This window comes from Emydura macquarii, unplaced genomic scaffold (genome assembly GCF_026122565.2).
Source record: "Emydura macquarii macquarii isolate MOO-44397 ecotype Brisbane River unplaced genomic scaffold, CSIRO-AGI_Emac_v2 contig_499, whole genome shotgun sequence".
In the NCBI taxonomy this organism is placed as follows: domain Eukaryota; kingdom Metazoa; phylum Chordata; order Testudines; family Chelidae; genus Emydura; species Emydura macquarii.
Window position 1 is genome coordinate 2,764,483 of NW_027130636.1, and position 16,665 is coordinate 2,781,147.

The 16,665-nt window shown below is 51.8% G+C and overlaps 1 protein-coding gene across 1 annotated transcript; it reads right to left on the minus strand.

Moving 5' to 3' along the window:
- Positions 1–6,257: 6,257 nt before the first annotated feature.
- CRYGS (crystallin gamma S) lies at positions 6,258–11,133 on the minus strand. Its single transcript, XM_067538729.1, has 2 exons — positions 10,896–11,133; positions 6,258–6,607 (listed from the first exon to the last, which is right to left on the minus strand). Exons 1-2 carry the CDS (start codon positions 10,983–10,985, stop codon positions 6,335–6,337), a joined length of 363 nt encoding a protein of 120 aa, XP_067394830.1. The 5' UTR covers positions 10,986–11,133; the 3' UTR covers positions 6,258–6,334.
- Between the last annotated feature and the right edge of the window lie 5,532 nt (positions 11,134–16,665).

The following is a 16,665-nucleotide window of genomic DNA, read 5'->3' on the forward strand; positions in this document are numbered from 1 at the left end:
GCTGTCAAGCGAAGGCATCAGCGGCCCAGGTTTGCATTCCCTGCTCGCTTGCGTTCCCTCAGTCAGCGGCTCATATGCATATGCACTCTGTTCTGTGGGCAGCCGTGACAAGGGAGCCCCCCATGGAAAAAGTCATCTAAAATAAAATAATAATAATAATAAAAATGCCCGGCACATTTTATTGTTCTGCGTGTTAGTTGCCAACACTTGGGGCTCAACGCAAAATTCCCTGGAGAGAAAGAACCATTCGGGGGAGGAAAAAAAAGGCATTCTGATAATTGCATTTTGGTGGTGAGCAGATCAAGCATTCCAATAAAAGGACATGCAAAGGAAATGTTAATGTAAGGGCAAATGGATCAGGCAAGGCAACGGTTTCCACGCTAGACTCAGACTCGCCACTTCCCCACTTAGCTGTGCACATCGTCAGGCACGCATGTGGGGCAGCAGCTCAGGGGGGTTTCAGCCCGGATCGTTCCAGGCTGGCACTGGCCTGTTGGAACAAATTGCCCCGGTCCTGACTGCTCTGCCCCGATCAGCAGAGCCATGGAGCGGCTGACTTGTTTGCAGCGCAGAGCTGGGCCCTGCTCTGAGCGTGGTGTTCATTTAACATCGACATCTCTTCTCCCAGCCTTTCGGAGGGGTTCCCAAACATGGAGAAAAGACGAGACATTCCCCCGGATTTGTATCAAGCCCTGCCCCCATTTCGCCCCTTTACTCTTTACCCTCCCCCTCCACGGCTTTCACTTGCAGCACAACAGTGCCTGTGTTGATTCCTATCTCCGCCAGAAGGGGTGCAGCTTCTTCACAGGACCTCCGCAGCTGTCCTTAGAGAGGTGGTCGGGCTATCGGCCAAAACTCAGACACATGGGAATGGATCGATCTGCCCCACATGCTCGGAGCAAGGTCACTACGAACGAGCGGGGAAGTCCAGAGCCCCCCTGCTCCCACTGGAAGAGCTGGAATCGGGAGTCTGTCACTGATCGACCTGTGACCTGTCCAGCTTGGATTTGCACAGCTTTTCACTGCTGTAAATCCAAGGCACCTTCCCCATTCCTTAAGCGAACATATTGTGTTTAGTGTCGTGCAGGACAATGAGCAAACTATGGCTAATCCGGCAGACAACACCATTATCACCTCCATCTGCTCTTCTCAAAAAGGACATGGCACCAAAAGAGGGGGTGAAAGCCAGGAGCCAAAGCTGAGAGACCTGGAATGATTCTGCTATGGAGAAAGTGGCACGACCAGGACTGGTTAATTTAGCGAGAACATGGCTTTGTGCCCCCAGGAAAGTTCTACCAGTCAGTACAGTTATCCAAGTTATTGCTGTCTCAGCACTCCCATGATGAGGTTGACACTCTTCCGTGTGTGGTTCTTTTCGTTGACACCTAAATCCCTTCCCAAGCAACATGAGTTCAACCAAAAATAACCCTCTCTCATACCAAAATAAGAGAGTCTAATTGGGGGGTGGGTTAGTTTGAGAGAACTACATCATGTGAATTTAAACCAAACAACTTCCCCATGTGGATGAGATCTAATAAGAACAAGGTGTCCCAACTTATGGCTGGGTTCTAGGAGGCAGGTGGGACTCTTCTTTAAATACAAGGACAGATGATGAAACTCAAAGGTAACTCATTGAAAAGTGAGACAAGGAAATACTTTTTTGTACAATGCCCAATTAATCCTTGGAACTCATTGTCACCAGATTCCATTTGGACCAAGACCCTACAGGATTTGCGAAAGAATTAGATATTTGGTATGGACATTAAGAACACCCACAGTCACATTAGGATAACCAGGTGGATTGTTTTAGAAGGGGGAATACCCTCCAGTATTAGCGTTTGCCAGGGGAATTTTATACCCCATGCACTCTGCAGTGCCAGATGTCTGATGTCTCCCAAAGTGTGGGGCCCACTCTACTGAGGGGGTGCAAAAATCTAGCCCAGGTTGGGGGACACAGACAGACCTTTCCATTGTTTTCCAGAGTCTCAGCTTCCATTTTTAATAAAGTATGTCTCTAGCTGAATCGGTTGCAAAGGAAACCTCCAAACCATGAAACAAATGTAATGGCTGCCGTTGTGTCTGCCTGACTTTGCAGGGAGCCTGATACTATAGCTCTGAGCTGTGAGCTGCCCCTTTCATCTCAGCAGATCCTAACTCAGATGTCAGCAATGGTACTTAAAGTGTCAACTCTGTTAATTCTCTGGCTGCTCACCAAAGCACCTAAGAAAAGAGAGGGGTGTATTTTGAAGGTCTGCATCATCTGCTCTGCTTTCTTTGGCCACTCATTTTTGGTGCCGTTTGCAGTTAAAGGGGAGAACAACTGGTTTCTTATGCTGCAGAGAAACTAATGCTCGTAGAACACAATGGTTAGTCATTTAAAATATTAACATTACTATGTTTCCACATGAGCTGTTCTCTTGAGAGGGGATTTGATAGCAGCCGTCAGCTACTTGAAGGGGGGTTCCAGGGAGGATGGAGCTAGGCTGTTCTCAGTAGTAGTAGATGACAGAACTAGGAGCAATGGTCTCAAGTTGCAGTGGAGGAGGTCTAGGTTGGATATTAGGAAAAACTTTGTCACTAGGAGGGTGGTGAAGCACTGGAATGGGTTACCTAGGGAGGTGGTGGAATCTCCATCCTTAGAGGTTTTTAAGCTGTGGCTTGACAAAGCCCTGGCTGGGATGATTTAGCTGAGGTTAGTCCTGCTGTGAACAGGGGGTTGGACTAGATGATCTCCTGAGGTCCCTTCCAACCCTAATCTTCTAGGATTCTCTGATTCTTAATAACAGCCCCCTTCGATATGGACCTTGGGTCAGGTAATAAATCTCGCTATGAGGTGCTCATAACATTTTGAAAGTCAAAATTTTGGCCGGCTCAGCAACTGGTGGAAAAATGAGAAGGGAGGGGGAAATCTATGCAAAACTTTGCCAAAGTGTTTCCTAGTTTTTTTTCCAATTTCAAAATTTCCGTGCAGGTTTTGCCCAGCTCTATTTATACAGAACACCCAAGCGCGGTAGGCGATAGACAGATATAAAAAGACAGGACATTCCCTCGGTAATCTCACACTCTCATTAAGACAAAGGGAGAAGAGGGGGGGCCCTGACAAAGGCACGGAAAGATGCCGACTGTGTGCGCAGGAAGCGAGCCACACTGTGATGAGTGTGTCAGGAACCAGCTGTGTGCATGGGAAGGCAGCATGTGTACAGGCCGGGACCCCACCGGGTGCACGGGGATGCTCCACCACCACATGCCAAGAGCTAGGCGGGTGGCTGGGCGGGCGGGCAGGCTGGGGGACTGGCCCTGCACGCGCTGTGTTTCTTGCCATGTGGCAGAGATTGCCAGTCCCAGGGGGACTCTACGGTACAAGCGCAGGGATGAGCGCTCCAGTGGGAGAATCCTTCCCCAAAGGCAAGGAGCTGCTGAAGCATGATGGCAGTCTGCACCGCGGGGGCAGTGACCCAGGGGACAGGCCATGGCGACAGAGGGGGGGAGCGATGGGGTATAGGATCGAGGAGAGAATGGAAGGGGGGAGAAGAGGGAGGGTTGAGGGGGAAGAGCAGACCGGAGGAATGATGATGTGGAAGGAGGAGCAGACAACAAAGGGTGAGAAAGGGAGGAGGAGGACAGATGAGTCTCAGTGGGAAAAGCCCAGGGCAAAGGAGGGAAGCAGCAGGGGCAGAGAGCACAATACCCTTCTGGGGAGCGACCCGCATGAATCGTCCCTGCAGCCAGCAAGGAGCAGCCTGCAGCCGTCACTGGGCCCCTCTGCACACGGCGCTCTGGGGTGAGGATAAAGAGCGTTGGATTGTGCAGCTCAGGCCTAGCTAGCGGGCGGGAGTCGTGTGAGCCAGGGGAAACCCTATGCGCCCTTCCAAGATGGGGAGGAGGGGTTTCTTCAGCTCCCTGGCTGTCCAGCTGGGGAATAGGCCACCACTGCCCCCCGGCCTGCCAAGCCATGAGATCATACTGCCTGCCAATAACCAGGGCACGCCACCCACCTACAGCCCAGCAGAGCCCCTCTGCTCTGGAGTGGGACCCTTCCCCACGTGCTCCCTCCCCACCACTTACTAATATATTCACGGGGCCCGTGTCACTGCAACACCTGACAAATATCACTTAACCTGCCTCACTGCTCCATAATAACCTCATCTATCAAATGGGAAGAGACCGCAGGGCCATTGCTAAAGGGGCTCTCTTTAACCAGCGAATATCATTATCCAAAGTCCCCCGCTCCCCTGGCTTGAGATGCAAAAAGCTCGCCGGCTCCCCAGGGTCCCTGGCAGAGAAAATGCCCTGCAAAACGGACATTTGTTATGTTGCCGGAGCTGATGCATTGCCCGGGAAAGGTGAGTGATTACACCGCTGGGCGACTTTCCGATGGGCCGAGCAGAGCCAGGCTGACACCCGGTGGCATGCAGAAGAAAGGCACCTCTTTGGGAACTGGGCCCAGGGCAGGAGCAGGGTCGGATGGACTGGTTTGGGCTGGGGAAAACTTGCTACATTTGAGAATGGTCCCTCGGGGTCTAGGGGGTTTAGCCACTTCTCAAGCAACAACTAACTTTGGCCCCAGTGGTTCTGGCATTCGCCAGGGTTGGCCTTACCTGCATGGCTGCTCTAGGCCGAGTGTACGTGTGGGCCATGCCCAAAGGGTCGAAATGCTGACAAGGGAATGTGATTGTCAACGGCAGCTCGGGATGCACAGGAGGTGTCTAGGTATCAGTCCCCAGCCCCAGAGAGATGTACCCCACGCGCTCAGCTGTAAGGAGGCAAGCAGGCCTGTTTGGTCCAGGGTAGGCGCTCCAGCCATCTGCAGAGGCAGAGCCCACCCCTGGAGCTGTCGGTGTGTCCATGCAGCACCCAGCACAGTGGGGCCCTGGTTTTGTTTGGGGTCTCTAGACCCAAGAGGAATACAAACCTGCCCCGGCTTCCACCTAAGCTATGTACTTCTCCTGCCCTTTCTTCCTGAGTGCCTCGTCACGTCATTCTTCTTGCTCCCCCATTTTCTCTCTCACCTTTGTGCCCATTTTTTTCATCTCCCACTTTCTGTCCTCTTCCTTGGGTCTACCTCTCCTTCCCCCTCCCCATGTCTGTTTCCCCAAGTCCCCCCTCGTTCTGGCTCTCCTTGCACCCCATCTCGGTGGAGTCTCCCCTCCAGCCTGTGGGGCAGGCCTGATCCCCGCTGGCAGCTGTTGGCGGGATGGGTGCATCGTGCTGCGGGAGGCTAGCCCAGCAGGCACATGGCCCACCCGCTCTCACCTGTGGTAGGTGTCCAGTCACTGCTCGTTCACACGTCTGGTGCTAACCCATCGGCCAGCCCCCAGTGCTGTATCCTGTGGCCAGCGGTTCCTGCCACTCACAGCCTGATCCAGGGGCTGCCCATACCTGCCGGCAAGTGAGGAACCAGCTGTAGCCACAGCCCCAGGAGCGAGTGCAGAGGATTTGAGCGAGGACAGGAACTGAATACGCAGGCCCCCAAAGGTGCATGGCCATGGAGAATCAGGCCTCGGGCACTGAGGGTCAGGGCTCCCAGCAGGACTAGCCAGGCAGAGGCTGGGAAAGGCAGGGACTAACACAAAGTGGAGAGGGCCTGGCACAGGTGCCATGGGGAGGGGCTGGCACAGGGCAGGAAGAGGGGCATGGGTGGCATGGGGAGGGGAGGGGCCAGGTGCAGCTGGGGAGGGGCCCGCAGGGAGCTACTTAAAGGGGCACAAGCCCTGCAAAATACCTGCTGTGTTGCCTCCCGAGGTAGGTGCCAGGCCCCGGCTCCCGTGCCCAGTGTGGTAGCAGGCCAGAGCAGACTGGGTTCGGTGAGGCGCTGGGGCCTCCTGTGGCCCCACAGCTACTGGGCCACGGCTCTATGGTACTGAGCTGCAACATGAGGCCCAACCTGCCGCTGTGGCCCTGGGCGGAGGCAGCTGCTTATCTTGCCCTGGCCTGGGGGAGCCAGGCCTCAGCACTAGAGGCCAGCAGGGAGCCAGGGGAGGCTGCAGGGGAACAATGGTCCCAGAGAGCCCAAAGGCTGCATGGGCTGGAAGGGCACCTCCACCCCGATCCTGGCCTCTGGGTGACGGAGGCAGTAGTCCTGGCAGCACTGCACTGCCCCAGTGCACGGCCAACCCCCTCCCCCGGCGGTCCGGATGGGTTGAGGGCAGGGGTGTAATTCCAACCACCCCTGGAAAAGTCTAGCCCCTAGCGCAAGGGCGGTTGGCCAGACCACCAAGCCCTACCAGTAAATAAGCAGGATGGGCCGCATTGCGTCAGCCACTCGCTTTATTCAGACTCCACTTGGTTTTCCTGGGAAGGGGGGTCGGCCCCCACAGCGGAGCTCCGCCAGCCCTTACTCTACGATGCAGCGGAAGGACTGGACAGTTGGGGACACAGCCCCCCAGTCAACGGGCTTGCGGTACTCCCCTTTCTCCAAGAGGTACTGCCTGCCCCGGAAGTTGGGGTGCTCGTAGAAAACCCAGGCCCCCTCCAGCACTTTGCAGGCGTGGATTTCCCGTATGTGGAACTCGTCCATGACCGAAGGGCAGTCCTCCGTGGATTCGTGCATCTGGCCACCAAAATCCCCCTTCTCAAAAACCTGAATCCGGTGCTGGCCTCCGCTGGGCTGCAACAGGAGACAGAGAATCACATGTGGCTGGGTGCAGCCGGGCGTTTCCAGCTCCTTCTCCTCTCAACACAGGAGCTGCCTGGCCGGATCGGACCCAAGGTCCCTCTCATCCAGAATTTCGTCTCTGACAACAGTCAGATGCTTCCGAGGCAGGTAAAGGACCCCACAGTAGACCGATGTAAAAGAATTTACCTCCTTAGGCTTCGTCCTACCCCTCGGTAGCTAGGGCTTGATTTACACAGTGGAGCGTTTCTATTTCCCTCCCACAACTCTTCGTAGCACCAGCTGCAAGTTCCCTCGCTCCTTGCCTGCCTGTGCAAGCCCCTTCCTCGGGTCACAGCAGCTTTGGATGGGGGGCTTGGAAGGCCGCTGGCTGCGGAGACCCGAGGTTTGCGTGTGACTGCGCTGTTTATGAGCAATTAACAATTGCGGACAATTAAACAGGCACCTTTACAAAGAAAGGGTGGGACACCTTCCTGCCCTCCAACCCTGGGGAATGCAGATGATAGGAGTGCATTGAATAGGGAAGGGTAACTTTGGGGACTATAAAAGGAAGGGCACTACCAAAACAATCTCCTGCCTTTGCAGTTCACCTAGCTTAGGCTATTGCACTGCAAGGTGGCCATGGGGTCTCCCACCACCTCCTTGTGAATTTTATTCCTGTGCCAGTAGCGGCCCCTTCACTTGAGCATGTCCCTGGAAGCTGAGGGGCTGTTTCCCCTCTGCTTTACATCTCGTGTAGCCCATCTGCAGAGGGTGCTAGCCACTGCCTTCCTGCTGTGCCCACGGTGGGAGCCCCATTGCCTGGATGGAAAAGACGGGGCAAGGGGCCAGGCAGGGCAGAGCCAGGCTCAGCGTCCAAGCCCCCAAGAGGGGCAGTGGATGGGGCACGGCTGGTGATCGCTAAGAGATGCAGCATGGCTGGCAGTGGCTGCAGTTCAGGGTTTTAAACAGATTCCCTCGGGGTGGGAGGCTGCCCGCTTCAACTCTTGGGCTGCTGCACGTCTCAGAACCAGAGCAGGCCCCAGCCCAGGAAGTGGGTAAGGAGTTGACAACACGGCCTGTGTTAGCATTTCACGTGTACAAGGCATTATATGTGCTGAGATTTGAAGCGCTGAATAGCCTTACATGCTGCACGTATGTTAAGATGCAGCTTCTTGTGCAGCTCAGCACACCTCATCCCACCCTCCCCTGCTCTGTTATCACCATCTCCAGCCTGAACACCACTGTTCTCCATGGAGGTGAACAGCCCCTCCTCAGGGTAGCCAGTTCCTCTCTCCATCCCCATGGGAATGGAGCGCTTCACTGCCCCCTTGGACGTACTGGAACCCAATGCCCACGAGGAGGCGTTTCCCAGAGCTCACACTCATCTACCGGCCCCCTAGCTGAGGGCACCCACAGGCTGGGTCTTTCAAGCATTAATCTGGAGGTTGGGGGAAGCAGTGCAGGAGGACAAAAAACTTCAAATCAGTTCGCAGCTGGCTGGGCTAAAGGTCAGAATTAAACACATCATTAAATCTTTCCACACAGTGTTTAATTATAAAACATGAGCAGGGCTACTTGGCTGATAAAGCAAGTGGGAAGTGGCAGCTCTCAGAGATCAGGGGCAGGGAAGGAAGTGTTCTTTGCTGAGCCCGCCCACTTGTCTGGGAGGGAAGTCCTGGTGTGCTAGAGTCCCCTACAGGAAGGTGGGCTCTGGGTGTAAGATGCTGAGGCAGCTGCCCAGGCCCATGGAAGACAGAAATGTGCAGTATTTGTTTGGATTTCCCTCCTCAGGCCAGGGTACCGGTTTATTGCCTCAGTTTATGCTGCTGTGATATACAGCATCACCTTTAAGCACAATGATTGCCTGCAGCATGACCCCGAGAATGGCCCCTCAGCATGATCTGCATTTAATATTTCATGGGCCAGCTGCAACATGGAGCTACGACTTAGCATTTGACCAGATAAAAACATTTTCCAAGCAACAAACACAGGAAAGATGATGCAAAGGGATGCGTCGTACCATCAGTGAAACACGGCTGAGCTGTGCCCCTTTAAAAAGGAGTTGTGTCCTGTATTTCTGATGCACCTGTCTTATTTCCTTCCAGGGGAGGTGGTCACATGAATGCCACTGGTGACTTTTCACAGTCTAGTCATGGCAATGTGTACCTTACGCTGGCAGGAAGCAGCAAAGCCTTGCTTTAAGAGGAGGGCAAAACAGCCAACCAAGAACTGCGCTCTCCTTTTAGATCAATGGGAGCACCCAGCGTAGTGAGGCAGGGGGATGCCCTAGGGAAACTACCTGCACATTGCTCAGGGTCACTTTGCCTGTACGCAGGGGTACCCACCTTTTGTTGCTCTACCCTCAGTTACCCAGTCAGACACAGTTAGCCTCAATGCCAGGCTGTGCCCATGTTCCCTGCCTCTAAGCTTCTGGAAGGAAGCCAGAGCTCCTCCTTTCCCTGCTCCCACCATATGCTTCAGCTGTTTCTTTTGCACCACTAGTGAACATGTGCTGGCCCTTGCTGACTCGGCAGGGTGAGCTGGGTGCCAGAGCAAGCTACAGGACAGAGCTTATCTCCATTCCTGCTGAAGAGCAGGTAATCGTGTGCACAGCCAGAATTTCCGAAGGCCAAGCCCCGTGCTCAAGTAGTGCTGGCTAGCCTAGGCGCTACTGAAATGCTTGGAGGGAGAGATCTGTGACCATGGCAGAATGAGAAATCTTAGAGCCAATGCCTAGATACGTTGTTTCTGCACTTCGGTCAGGTGAGAGGGGGGCTTAAAGGTCCCCATTTGCACTTTCTATTCTCGGGCAGCTGGGGGGGAGGTGGCTATCTGGCCCCCAGGGTAATTGAGAGCAGCCTCAGGGCTGCTCTAACTCACTCTGCTACCCATGGTGTGCTAAAGACCCTGAGAAACCAGAACAGCCCTTCCCAAAGCTCTAGCCCAGCAAGGAAGTTCTGCTGAACCCTTGTTTTTAGGAGTTGTTGCCGCCCACTGCTCCTGTCTGCTGCCAGTCTGCCAGCCGAGAAGACTCAGTGCAGTGGAGAATCGCCCTCTACTAAAAGTCTGAAATCAAAATGGAATTGGCTTTATTTACCATCATCATGGTCCTTTGCAGCCCCTGCCCTAGAGAACATGCTCCTTCCATCGCGGTTGCACACGCTAGAAAGAAGCCAGAAATTTGACTGACTGCAATGGAGGAAGTCTGTTTTCAGTTGATTCAAGGGGGAAAGCAGTCAGCACACTGCCTCTGCGTATCCAAACATACTTCTAAGCCGTGGGAGGCGGGGAAAGCAGTTTTGTTTTCAATTAACCTTCTTTTAACTAGGCAGATGGGGTGTAGGATCTATGCACAAAGTCAGGCACCTGCGACCCCTCACTGGCGGAGCGCTCCTCTGCGAACCATCCCCTTACCTGCGCCCCACCTTTGCCAGCCAACTCCTCTCTCTAATGCCAGTCACACTGAAACTGAATGACAGGGAGATTGGTTCGAGAAGGGATCGGCGCAGGAAACAAGTTACAAAGGTTCAGACAAACCCAGGGGGCCACAGTCAGTGCAAGGGAGATTCTCCAAAGCAACTGAGTTGGGAGCACAAATCCCACTGATTGAAATTCCCCAGGCGCTTGTGCCCCTAACTGACATGGGTGCTTAGGGAAATCCCAACCAGCGTACACACCAGCTGCTGCAAACTCTGTCTGCAACGAAGAGGAACAAGAGCAGAGGAGCAAACCACCACTCCTGGACAAATTCCAAACCCCAGCTGCCTAGAAGCAAACTGCAGCAACGTTATTTCTGAACAAAACGAACACTGACACCTGGATTTTTTTTAGATGTAACCACTGAAACTTACCCACAACCTGCTCAAAGCAAACTGTTTTTCTCATTGAAATCAGTGGGGGAGTTTCTCTTTATCAGTCGATATCAAACGTCTTTGCCACTGCACAGGGCCATGGGAAAGCTCAGAGCATTTCCCTGCATTGTGGTTTAGACTGAGCTGCTACAGTGTTTCAATAGAACTGCAGCCGGGTTCTACCTGAAAACACCATGGCTTTCCTGGGAAGGTTTTCTTACTCTCCCTTTCTCTTCCTGTCTTCCCAGGGTTGGGGCTTTTCCCTTGCCTCTCAGATTACAACCTACTGATGATGCAGAAAGAAATTGTCCCATGTCACCCGTTGGGATTCTGACAGTTAGTTTTCAAGTATACCTAGGACTATCCCATCTGTTGTATTATGGAGGAGCAGCAGCAACATGGGAACTTTGGGGAAGAGCGGGTAGAGGAAGGGAAGGTCACAGACTTACTAAGTGAATGACTTTGCATGAGCTGAGGCGGTCATTAAGGCCCATCCAGCGCTGGTACTCGGGGTACTCGCCCTGGGTCAGAACGTACATGTTCCCTGCAAAGTTAGGCCGTTCATAGACAACCCAGGCACCCCCCTCCACTCGGATGGAGTTGCAGCGGCTTAGGTAGGTGTGAAAATCAGGGCAGTCACTGTCACACTCATAGCGACGGCCCTGGAAATGCTTGTCTTCATAGAACGTGATCTGAAACACAAGCAGAGAGAGGGGAGGTTCCTTATCCCAAACATGTGGCAACTTCTCAGTCAATGGCTCTTGGGCAAAAGGAGCCAAGAGTCAGGCTGAGGGGACGCTGCAAATGCTGTCACCGAAGCAAACATGCGTTAGTTGAAACCGCACCAGTTGAACAAGACTGACTCCTTAGCTGCTGCCTGTAACATAAATGTGCACCATTAAATGTGAGCGGTTAAAGAGGACTGCCAGGGGAGAAAATGACAAAGCCCAATATTATTGGAACCGTTTGAATGACATTCAAAGAAAGATGCAATAAAAAAAAAAGGGAGGTGGGAGTATTGCTTACATTTAAATTGCCTGCAGTAGGCCCAATCCTAAGAGGCCTTGTGCCACCAATCATCCCTAGAACAGCGAGTAGCCTCAGGGAAGTCAATGTAATAAAAACTGCTGTTTGCAACCCAGACACCGCAGTTCTGTTTTAATTTTGCTGAATGAAATGGTCTATTTTCATTATCCAAGCTAAGGGAAATGCAAAAAGTAAACAAACCATCAATAGGAAAAAAGCTAGTTCGGTTCAAATCTCTGTCATTTTAATTATTTCAGGGGTGGTTAGTAACACAGGTAGACATTTAGGCTCCAGTCCTCCAAACGGAGTGCGAGGTCGATGGGGCAGTTCATGTGCTTTAAAGCTAAGCACGTGCATGTTTGCATGATCAGAGCCATATCTATTACCTGCATGATTTGTCCTCTAACACTCACCCTTTCATAGTTCTCACAGTCTCTGTGTATGATTCACTTCCTACACCATTGTGCCACTACATGACCATTTTGTTTTGCCAGTTAAAAACATTTTCAAAAGTGAAAATTTGCAAAATATATTTGATTCTCCTCCCCCCACCCCCACCCCCAATTTACTTTAACCAAGCAAATCAAAGTTTTGTAGTCAGAGAACAATTCACTGCTCCTCTTTTCAGGCTGCTGTTCCCCCTCCATCTTCAAACATGACCACCAAGAAACTGGAGAACCCCTAAAGGCTATGACCACAGGGCAGAGAATGGACTAATCATAAAGATCAGTATGTTTAGCCTTCCTGAGAAGAGCTGATGGGAACATGTAAAGAATACGCTCCTTCCCACCAGCCCTCCACTAAGCTCCTTTCACACACACTGACTTCACTGCATGTGGACAGAGATCCTCATTTCAGGTGAGGGAGTTCAGCTCTATCTAGAGCAGACTCACTTCTCACCTGCAGGGAAGTCACAGGTGAATTCTGGATTGCGGTTCTAAACTCTCTGCCCATCTCTGCAATGGGCTGACAATACCCACACAGTGCCAGTAGCTCAGCAGCCTGAAATACAAGGTGTGTGTGTGAAATTCCAGCCTCTCAAACCACCAATCTCTGAGTATAACTCTAATCTGTTAGCAGCCCGAACTCCAAGGTAGGGTCTCCCCAGCATATAATGTATTTCAGGTAATAGATATCGCCTGAGTGCTTATGTGGGGCCCCCATCACCATAGCATGAGCCAGTTACAATCGCTAATGCAGTTACCTTCACAACAGCCCACGAGACAGGGCAACAGGGCAGTGCTAGTGTCCCGATTATACAGGTGCCGAGCTGAGGCACAAAGAAGCTAAGTGACTTGCCCAAGGTCAGACAGCAAGTCTATGGCACAGAAGGGAACTGAACTCCGGTCTCTCACGTCCTAAGCTAGTGTCCTAACCACTGGCCCAATCCTTCCTTTCGGAGGACACTAGAGCCTCATGCTCCCCACAATTTAACGTACAACGTCAGCAACGAGCAAACAAGCTCCTGTCCCCAGTGGAAAAGCCACATACATTTCTGAAACGCTTTTTATTCATCCTCTAACTTGATCTTCTTTCAGAGAAAAATCAGACTCTCCTACCACTGTTCTAAATTCTGTTCCATTACCCCTAAGCTCTTCCTGCATTTCTGCCAAGTTTGTAAACAAAAGCAGCTTCCTAAATTTCATCTCTTCCCATCTGAAAGATATGCAAACAAACTCACCCTAGATCCTGTTTTGGACATTTTCCGTTCCAAGCACCACACCCCAGCTGCTGCAGGAATTCCAGAAGCAACTGCAAAGAGCCAGAATCTGGGGGCCCCTTTTTATAACCGGCTCCTTTATTCCAGACATTCGCTTTGTCATGAGAATGGGATCCAAAAATTGAGTCAGTGATTCGAGGGTTATGGATGGTTTCTAGAAAAGCAAACAGGATTATGGAATAAAGGGAGGCTTCGCTGCACCCTTTATTTTTTGCAGTTGCATCATCGGAGCTGAATGGTCTGCTGAGCCAGAACATCAGAACTCGGCCAAAAACATTCCAACTAAAAAGCCCCCTGCCTAAGGGGATGCGACAGTTTGGCTGCTCTCTCTCCTTTGAACATGCTAGAAAAAAGATTGATAGCCGACTAGAATCCAGGGTTCTTATGCCTTGCACCCCTCTGTAAAAAGGGACCAAGATTTGTGAAAACATTTCTCAAGTGCTGCAGGGTGCAGTGGGGAGATCATAAACACATGCTCAGTAGAAGGGTGGGAAGAGAGCTGGAAAGAACAGCCTCTGCTTAGAGGACACTATTTGAAAGATCTTAGCAGGAACGTCTGTGCAGCAGTGATAACATGTACTAGGCAGTGCAGCCTAGTGGACAGAGCACTGGACTGGGACTCACTAGACCTGGATTCCATGCCTGGCTCTGCCAATGGTCTGCTGGGTGACCATGTCTCTCTGTGCCTCAGTTTCCCCAACTGTGAAATGGGAATAGCGATACTGACCTGTGTAGAGCACTGAGATCTACAGATCGCTAGGTAAGACCTAGGTATTTTTACTATAGCACCTTCTATTCAAGGGGTTCAAGCTGCCATTACAAATATTAACAGACATACCCAGGGAAGGGAGGTATTGTTATCCCTATTTGACAACGAGGGGCATGAAGTACAGAGGGATTAAGTGAGGTGTCCACAGTATCACAGGAAGTTCGTGTCAGAGCCAGGCACAGAACTAAGATTGCCTGTGATTCAACCTCAAGACCATCCTTCTTAGGGACACCCTTACATTACTGAATACATTGAGCAAGGTAAATACTTACCACGATCAGAGGGGGAGGGACAAAGCAGGAAGCACAGGTGTCTGTGCCCCCCAAAAATCACTCTCTGTTATAAGCACCTCTCCAGCTATTGCCGGCACCAAGCCAAAGGCTTAGAGAGACAAAGAGAGCAGATGAATTTGGCATAGCAGAGCCTGAACCACATTGCTATTAGTTCAAGTCTGTCAGAATGGATCCATTTCATCCCAATGATTCTACATGCTGCCATCTACACAGTCACACCTTCAAACCCTGCAAACTCCAGAGGCACCCCAATGCCAACAGGCTGAACCAGAGATCCTCCCAATAATATCTCATTTTCAATAGCATCTCATTTTCCTCTCTGCCTAATCCTTGAAGTATCAGGGTATGGGCATTCCACACACTGGTTTTTTACTAGCAGGGTGTGAGTGCATTCACCGTCGTTAATCCAAGAGCTGTTTATGAAGATCCCAGCATCCAGACTAGGACTCGCTCCTATTGAAAGGTGGTACAGTGGCTCGGTATATTAGTCCCAGAGCTGGATTCCCTTTTGCTACCCCATGTTCCCCATTTAAATGCTGGGTAGGTGAATCTCAGAGCCAACACCTCCATTCTTTCCCGGACCTAGGACAGACATCCACGTTTGTTGGGGGGAGGAGTTTGCTTGACTAAGTTGTCCTGTGCAGGGCAAAGCTGTGACATTACAAGGCTATGGGTTTGGGTTGCCAAATTAGATTTTTATCATCAGCCTGAAAATGTGCAAGACAGAATCATCATCATCCACTTTGGACTGGGTAGTAACTCAAGGGTGTAGCTGGGTTTGCCTAAGGTCCTTCCTTCACTCGTTACTCATGCAAAACAAACACTAGGAGAGTGTTTGGCTAGGAGAGTTTTGGCTGAACAGCTGAAGGCTAGATCACCAGCTGCTGTCAATCCGATGGCTCCTCCACTGAAGTCAATGGAGCTAGATCAACTTGCACCAGATGGGCATGGGAGCCCCACTGTTTCTCCTCAAAACATACCTCTCAAATGCCCCCTTCTCTCTCCCACTGACTGGCGATAGGAGGCTGTTAGAAACGCTGACTAATGCATGCATAGTTCCAGCAGACATCACAGCTAAAGCATAAGATCCTGCTATTTTCCTTGGATCCCTCACGTTTGGTTTCACATTTGCCAGTTGGGTGGTTAAGATAAACACCTTGCCGTGTTACATTTAATCAACCAACCAGGCAACAGTTTGCCTCACTAATTGCAAACTGGTCACTTGGATAAATGTCCGGCAGCCCTGCGTCAGCTGACTCGGGCTTGTGGGGCTAAAAATCACAGTGTAAACATTCAGGCCCTCTGCCCTTGCAGCGTCCCAGAGTTCAGGCTTCAACCCAAGCCCTAATATCTATACAGCAATTTTTCAGCCCTATAGCCTGAGCCCTGTAGGCCTAGTGAGCCGACCTCGGCCAGCTGCGGGGCTTTTAGAAAACACGCTTAGAGACTGGTTGTTTCGATAGCAGAAAATGAGGATGAAGCCCACTCCAGGCGATTTTCAACTGGGAGAAGCTGAAACAATGGTGACAGAAAATGCTGCTCAGGTCATACTACTGCTGTACAGGGATGCCACTGCTGATACTAAATTCAGTGAGCTGCAGGACTGAAGTCTCACCTGCTGTTGCGAAGGGAATTAGCGTTTTCCCACCAAGAGAACATGATCAGGTTTACACTTCATAAGAGCAACACAGGAGCTAGGACCATAGGTGACTGGTGAAAGTATTCTTTGTAGTGGTGGGGTGCCGAGTCAAACTATCAGAGCCTGCTTTCCAGTGTGTGGCTGATCTCTAGGGCAGATGGCCATGAATGCTGGGAGCAGCAGCAGGCCCATACGTAAACAAGGGGTGAAGAGGGAGGTTGTGGGGATTGGAGGCTGGATGAGATTTTAAGAAGTGGATTTATTGGGAAATGATGAGCAGTGCCAGGGGAGGCTTTAGGGAACGGAGGAAAGGCTTGGGGGGTGGGTTAGGCAGGGCGATGGTTTATGGGGGTATTTATTTGGGGAGATGAAGGCTGGCATGGCAGGGCAGTATGATGTGACGGGAGGCGGCTTTGGGTGGTTGGGGAGTAGGAAGTTGGAGAGTTATCTGGGGCTGGGTTAGCAGGGGTTTGGATGGTTTAAGCAGGGGTTGGGGGGGTTAATGGGGGCTTGGCACCAGCTCCAATTCTGTTCACAGGCAGCAGCAGCAGGACTTGCCCCCACCACACCAGCGCTGGCCACATACAGGACAGACTCTGCACGATGCTGGGGCCTGGCTCACCCCTGCTGCTGCTGCCATGGGGACTCTTCTTGCTCATCCTGCTACTTGGTAGCCAGACAGCTTAGTGTCAGGTTGGCCCTGGAACTACTAGCGGCGGAGCTTTGCCCATTAAGCTGGGCTGGGGTGGGGTGCTCAGATCTGGGAGACTGA